At 46.9% G+C, this 7,500-nt stretch overlaps 1 protein-coding gene across 2 annotated transcripts in view; it reads right to left on the reverse strand.

Moving 5' to 3' along the window:
- cbfa2t2 (CBFA2/RUNX1 partner transcriptional co-repressor 2) overlaps positions 1-7,500 on the reverse strand; it is a 69,020-nt gene that overhangs the window by 12,655 nt on the left and 48,865 nt on the right. For both annotated transcript variants that reach the window (XM_063216387.1, XM_063216388.1), the window contains exons 2-4: positions 6,174-6,317; positions 4,182-4,423; positions 2,991-3,080 (exon numbers count right to left, since the gene is read on the reverse strand). In XM_063216387.1, the coding sequence (XP_063072457.1) occupies positions 2,991-3,080; positions 4,182-4,423; positions 6,174-6,317 (476 nt within the window). The remainder of the gene's footprint in view (positions 1-2,990; positions 3,081-4,181; positions 4,424-6,173; positions 6,318-7,500) is intronic.

Consider the following 7,500-nt stretch of genomic DNA (forward strand, 5'->3'; position numbering starts at 1 on the left):
CGCACGAACGCACACACACACACACAATCTAGCCATCAATCAGTGGTAGAGCAAAAAAACACATACACACAAACACACACAGAGGACCCAATCCCACCAAGCTGAACGAATCTAAGGAGGGATGCATGTTTCCAATACAAGCAGCTATAATCTTGTGGCGGCGCTTTTGGAACACGCTCCAGATCACATTATCCATTCAGCAGAACGTCTTGGCCCAAGGTTCTAGAGCCCTAACCAGAATGCACTCGGGCAATCTTTGTGTGTGTGTGTGTGTTGTGTGTTGTGTTCAGATGGTGACCCAAAAAGGCCCTTGGTGGTGAGTGTCGTGTCAGAAAGCAGTTGCTACGGTAACATGATGGATTCCAAGCGGGAGGGATGTTGCTCCTTTGAGGTTGTCTTGGTGCGGTTTGTGTGGCAACTGTACAGACTGTGTAGGGGGGCTTTAAGAGGAGCAAGCCCAGAAGACATTACTGGCAGTCACTGTACTCTAACTCAATTGACCACAGCTCTTCTTCATTGTCATCATCATCTTGACTCTATCTCTTGTTTTTCCTCTTATTTATCTCCATTAATTCTCTTTTTTTATTAGGAAAGGCCAAAATACAGTTCTCTGACCTTAACTTGACCTCTTAACCTGACTTCTTTACTCTCTGACCTCCATCCATTCACCCAGGCATGGAGACTTCAAAAAGAGGCCGGCCATCAATGTTATTGACGCAGCACTGCTGTCATTGTAATTGCGTCTTTCCCTGTTTCCCAAAGGAACACCAAAAATGCTATTTCTATTATGTTTATGTCTACGTCTGTCCGTCTGTCTGTTTCTCTGTCGGTAGATTTCTCTCCGTTCTAATGGCATCTTTCCCGCCATGTTCGGGTAACATCGAAACTTTGCCATTTCTATGTCTGCCTGCATGTCTTTCTGTCTGCCTGACTCTCTGTCTCTTGATTTCTCTCCATTCTAACGCCATCTTTCCCTCCGTCTCAGGGAAACATCAAAAACCGTGCCATTTCTATGTCTGTCTGTATGTCTGTCAGTCTGCATGTCTGTCTGTCGCTCGATTTCTTTGTCTCTGAGCACTAATGGAGGCCAGACTGCTCTGTGCATAATTATCCTTCACTTCCTGTAGCCCCGTCTTAAAGGACCCCGTCGCCTACATACGCCGTCTGTCATTCAGATGCTCTTGCCTTCATTTTTTTTTTGCGTGTTTTTTTTGGACAGGCAAACGCAGCGGACGCCTGTGCTAATCTGCCCCGGAGCCCATATGGCGCGCAGGACCCATAAAAGAGCTGGAATGGTTTATAGTCGTGTTTCACACTTCCGAGCGCTCGGAACATGTCTCCCAAACGAATCTGTTTGAAGAGGGGGAGGTAGAGGAAGAGGCAATGGCAGGCAGGCAGGCAGACAGACAGACAGACAGGCAGCGGGGGGAAAAGATACTGGGACCAGAAGAGAGGGAAACGCCGGAGGGTGGTGGTGGAAGGGAGGGGGTCAGGAAGTATCGTAAATCGTGGGAATCAGAGATAGTATCCGACATCAGCCGATGTCTGCTTTGTTGACTTCCTCAATTGCTTTTACCAACCCCCCGATGCGTTCATAGTCCCAACGCCTGCTAATGGCAAGGGGAAAAAGAAAGTGGTTTGGCTTTGGTTTTGAAGTCTGCCTAAGCGTCCATCACATTTTCCTCCAGGCTTGTCTCAGTAGAGTGAGGAGTCCGCACACTTAATATTCTTTTTTGTGTGCTGTATTCCATGGCAGAACTATGTTTCGACCATAGAGGTCCTCTTCAGATTCTCTACCAATCTTGTCTTGTTTGCTGGCCACCCTGAACAAGCCTGGCTGAACAATCCTATGGGACAGCAAAACTAGTACCACATTTTGCTTGTCAGGAAGCTCGGTGGGTGCCCAACGGCGCGTGGTGGTGGCTGTGGCAGGCAGTGGTGGCTGTTGATGACTATAGCAGGCCCGGACTGGGTTTCAAAGGCTCTCTGCTCCCCACACGGCTGCTTTTAACAGGTATATCATTTCACTCAGGACTGTAGCCAATTAGATTAGCACACATTAGTCACAGGAGAGGAGAAAGAAGAGGAGGAGGAAGAAGAAGAAGAAGAAGAAGAAGAAGAAGAAGAAGAAGAAGAAGAAGAAGAAGAAGAAGAAGAAGAAGAAGAAGAAGAAGAAGAAGAAGAAGAAGAAGAAGAAGAAGAAGACAAAGCAGAAAGAAAGAAAGAAAGAAAGAAAGAAAGAAAGAAAGAAAGAAAGAAAGAAAGAAAGAAAGAAAGAAAGAAAGAAAGAAAGAAAGAAAGAAAGAAAGACATGACAGTAAGAGGCCAAAGTGCAACAGCTTCAGTCAGCAGTGGACATCCCAAGTCTCCCCATCCATTGTAACCACGCCATCAGCAGTTAATACTGAAACGCACCAGACCCAGCGGCCATGATTGAAAACAACATCTCAGACTGGGTTCCTTAACAAACACATCAGCTCCAGATGGACATGCTGGCTTCCAGACGAGGACATCCTCCTCAGAGAGCATGTGTAACCACCACAAGAGCCTACCTGCCATCTGTCTCAATAAGGTGGGATGATGTGGTGTGGTGGTGTGTCATCCATGCCCCTAGCCATAAACACACCTCTATCATCTGTTAGGTGTTTTTACTGTAATGAAGATGATGCTGAGACGGGAAGGCAAGGGCAACAAGAGAACTGACAGACAAGCAGAGCCACAGCTGGACAGACAATATGATCCTTAGATTAATGACATGGACCTGGCTTTACTGTACACAGGGATAGAACTACGTAGAGAGAACTGGAGAAATGCTCTACGTCCAGCTGAGAGGTTTTCGGCTAAAACGGTGAAGGCATAGGGAGGAAGGGAGAGAGAGAGAGAGAGAGAGAGAGAGAGGGAGAGAGAGAGAGAGAGAGAGAGAGAGAGAGAGAGAGAGAGAGAGAGAGAGAGAGAGAGAGAGAGAGAGAGAGCTTTTATTTTTTATTTACCTTTAAGAAGGGGATGACAAATGGCCTCAGAGGGAAGTTGGTTGCCTCCTGGAGTCTGGAATGGAACTCCTCAATGGTAACCGTGGAGTTCTGGACAGGAAATAGCAGCAAAAAAGCAACGAAAGAAAGTGAATCACACAGAAATGAAAGAATTCGTCCTCCCTTCCCCTCCCTTTGTCATAACATATTTCCCTCCGAAGAGCTGCATAATCATACCTCCGTGACAGCAGGAGCATTGAACTCTCTCTGTCTGTCTATCTGAGACTCTTTCTGTCTGCAGACTTTATGTCTTTTTGCAGAGGAAATGAAAGCTGACCGTAATGTTGTAAGTAGTTCTGCTTTATCAGGTAACATGCCAGAACGCTTCCTGCAGAAAACAATATTTTGTCTTGGGGAAGTTAGATAACTAGTCCATCTGTCAGAATCAAGGAATATTATGAAGACATCCTTCCAGCCGTCGTATCATGTTGCGATGAACAAGAAATAATGTCTGCCATAAAGTCTGCTTTCAATTTCTTTTTGATGTTTTGGGCTTTTGTTTTGCTTTTATTGTGTACCCGTCCAGTATCCAAAGGTTTTAAAGTGGACGTGATATGTCTGTTTTTTTTTTTTCTTCTTTTTTATCGTCTTGAGCCCATCCAGTCATCATGGTGGGGGCGGGCGGGGGGCTGTATGTCTGTCTCAAGAAATGAAATCTGAACTTCCTGTTCCCTGTGTTGTTTTCCCCAGAGGACACCAAATATATGTGTAGGTCTATATTTTCATTAGATAGGTCTATATTTTCACCAGACCTCTCCAAACTCTTCAGGTCAAATCCATGTGAATCGGTTGCTAAACTTAATCACAGATTCTCACTTTCCCATCACGCTATGGCAGAGATACAGATGAAGGACTAGTGCATGTATGTGGCAGTACCTTATCCTAAACAGTGAAAACACACTTCAAACTTCAGTGGTACCAGTGGCAATTAGGGATAGCTTATTGTTATTTATCCTTACTTTTCACTTTAGGGAGGATATGGGGCTATTGCATGGTTAAGCGCTTAGAAATCAAGGGGTAGTGCTTCCCTAGGCCCCGGATCCTTTGCCGACCCATCCTCATCTCTCTCTCCCCACTCACTTCCTGTCACTATCTTCACTATACTCTCATACATAAAATCAAAAAGACCAAGGAGTCCAGGAGTAAACGTACCACCAAGGCCAGCACGAGGTTTCGCACGCTCTCTCCGATCTCGGGCGAGATGTCGTTGCCGAACTGCTGCAGCGTGGTAAGGAAGCGCTTGAGCTTGCTGAGCTGGCGCGCGCCACAGGTAGCCGGGAGCTGCTGATTGGCCAGCGAGGAGGAAGAGGACGAGGAGGGCCCGTTGCTATAACGCTGGGGAGGGGAGGGCACCGCGTTGAGGGTGGGCGGGGAGTGGTTCATCCCGTTGGTCACTGGGGGGAGAGAGAGAGAGAGAGAGAGAGAGAGAGAGAGAGAGAGAGAGAGAGAGAGAGAGAGAGAGAGAGAGAGAGATTGAAGTGTAAGAGAAAGAAAGACAGAAAGAAATGGAGAGAGGAGGGAATAGAGAGATGGAGAGTCAGGTATCAAGCAGGAAAGTGATAAAAGTATTGATAAAAACAACAGCAGTAGTAGTAGTAGTAGTAGTAGTAGTACTACTACTAATAATAATAACATATTTATAGTTATAATTATAAATATATATTATCATAAAAGGATAACCCTGTTAATTCATCCTTGTGATTATTGAGAGGGAATGAGAGGAGGACATCAAGTGCAATGGGTAAAGTGAGTCAGTACAAGATGGTGTTATAATGATATAATAAGAGTTGCTTATTAATTAAGCAAAGGCTCATGCCATCCAATAATTAATTGTACATTTGAAAATTGGGGAATTAAGTCCTTGTGTAAACAACGGCATATCTGTATGAACCTCAAACAATACAAGCAGAAGTAGCAGCATTACATGGATGCACAAAGCTTATGTACACTACTAATATTATTGAAAAAAATAAATAAAACGTGTCAACAGTAAGGGGGCATTGACTTAGATTGTGGGAAAAGCCAAAAGGCTGAGAAAAGACCTTTCAAAAAAGGGGCTAACATTCACAGCTACCAGCTATGATGGGCTAAAAAACAGAAGGTCCACTGTTTGACTGCAATGATTTACGTGTAACTCCATAACAGGAAACAGTCAACAAACACAGCCTCTGAATATTTACTCAGGGGTGCATTTCCTAAAGAAAGCACCAGGGGGCAATAGCTCTTATTGGACTGCAAGTGACTACAAGGGGTTTCTAAATCACCCGAAGGAGCTCACGTAAACACGACTGACCCCTCTCACCATTTCAATGTTCTATCACAGTTACAGCTTAAGAAGGGACAACACACCTCTTCAGCAACGACACTATTTCAACATATACCTCTAAACCATATAAAGAGGCCCTGTTTGACACCAGACAGCAATCTCATTTTCCAAAATCACAACAACGTAACGACAAGATAAACATGACGGTGTGAAGTATCTCAGCCTAAACAGTAAACAGCAGATTGGGTCAATAGTCATGGAGGAAAATGTAAAAAGAAACAAAGAGAAAGATAAAAATAGAGGAGAGAAATGAGAGAGGTTGAGAGAATGAAGGTTAAGAGAGAGAGAGATATGGAGAAACAGAGAGCCAAAAACAAGAAAGGAGAGAGAGGAATACAGAACGAGAGATGGAACGTCAAACTCAGGCTAAGAGAGAGTTACAGAGAGAGAGGGAAGGATAGAAAAACAAAAACAGTTGAACAGAGAAGAACATGCAGTAGAAAGACATAGAATGGCAAATGGCAAGCAGGTTAAGAAAGAGGAATACACAGAAAAGGCAGATAACAGAGTGAGAGGCCCAGGCAAAGAGAGAGAGAGAGAGAGAGAGAGAGAGAGAGAGAGAGAGAGAGAGAGAGAGAGAGAGAGAGAGAGAGAGAGAGAGAGAGAGAGAGAGAATGAGAGACAGACAGACAGAAAGAAAACCACAACAGAAAATAAAGAGGAATACTCAGAAAGGCAGATGGAGTGACAGGCCCAGGCAAGAAAAGAGAGAGAAATACAACCGCAACAGCAGAAAAATAGCGAGCCAGAAGCCCAGGCAGCCAGAAGCCGTGGCAGGTGGCATGTGGCATGTGTGGCAGTACGAGCACACTACTCACAGGCTGTGGTGGAGAAGGAGGCCGGCCGGGGGCCGCTGGGGTTGACGGAGGGCAGAGGAGGCATGGCGGAGGCGGCCGGTCTGGAATGAGTCTTCACATCCACAGGAGAACCGGGCATGGCAGAGACCTTCTTCTCTCCACTGTCTGCGTGCCGCCGCGGAGAGGGATCGAGTGAGCGAGTTGAGAGGAGGAGAGAGCAGGGAGCCAGAGAGAGAGAAAGGGGGAGGAGGAGAGACAGAGGGGGGAGGAGGAGAGAGAGGGAGGGGGAGTGGGGAGGAGTGGGAGGGAGGGTGGACAAAGAGAAGGGGGGAGGGAGGGAAGGGGTGAGAGAGAATGAGATGGGGAGAGAGAAAGAGAGAGAGAGAAAGAGAGAGAGAAAGGAGGGAGAGAGAGAGAGAAGGAGGGAGAGAGAGAGGCAAGATGTTGTTATTGATTGCGATTAAGTGCTTCAACAGTAAAGCCTCAGTGCGGATAGATGCATCGATGAGCGAAAACATTGGGCGTTCTGAAATAACCCAAGGATACGTGCTGCATCAGGGGGTTCCAGCTAATCTAGAGAGTACACACACACACACTCACACACACACTCACACACACACAGACACAAACACACACACACACACACACACACACACACACACACACACACACACACACACACACACACACACACACACACACACACACACACACACACACACACACACACACACAGTGGAACACACCATGGAACAGTGAAAACAGTCCTCCCATTCACCGCCACCATATTCTTCTCCCCGAGAGGCAAGCTTGCGCTTTGTAACTACTCAACATAAGAAGAAAACACACCAGCTCCTGACCCCATAACCCAGACCCACCCCCCAATCCAAAGGACCCCCCCCCCTCCACCCCCACCCCGTCCCATTCCATCCCATCCCCCCCAATGCAAAGACCCCTCCACCCCGCCCCTCCACCTCCAGAAAGCAGATGTCTCCCAAAAAAACTTGGGGCCGTCCAGACCGAGCCAGGGCTACAATGAAGGAGCCATTGTGGGCCCTAAAGAATAGCATGTCATTGAGCCCTTACTATCCAGTCGAAGAAGAAAATGGAGGTGGGGGGTGGGGGGGTGGCGGCGTAGCAGGGACCTGCTATTTCACGCTCGCTAACAAGGACCACAAAGGCCTTTGAGTATAGCTCAAACCTCAAACGCACCCCCCACCACACACACACACACCCCCCCAAAACGGCGGCACGGCTCAATGCGTTCGTTCATCCAATGCATTGCAGCGCCCACTACTCACACTCGCACTCGCACTCTCGCTCACTTCTTCCCTTTGCTCCAATGGAC

This window comes from Engraulis encrasicolus, chromosome 14 (genome assembly GCF_034702125.1).
Source record: "Engraulis encrasicolus isolate BLACKSEA-1 chromosome 14, IST_EnEncr_1.0, whole genome shotgun sequence".
In the NCBI taxonomy this organism is placed as follows: domain Eukaryota; kingdom Metazoa; phylum Chordata; class Actinopteri; order Clupeiformes; family Engraulidae; genus Engraulis; species Engraulis encrasicolus.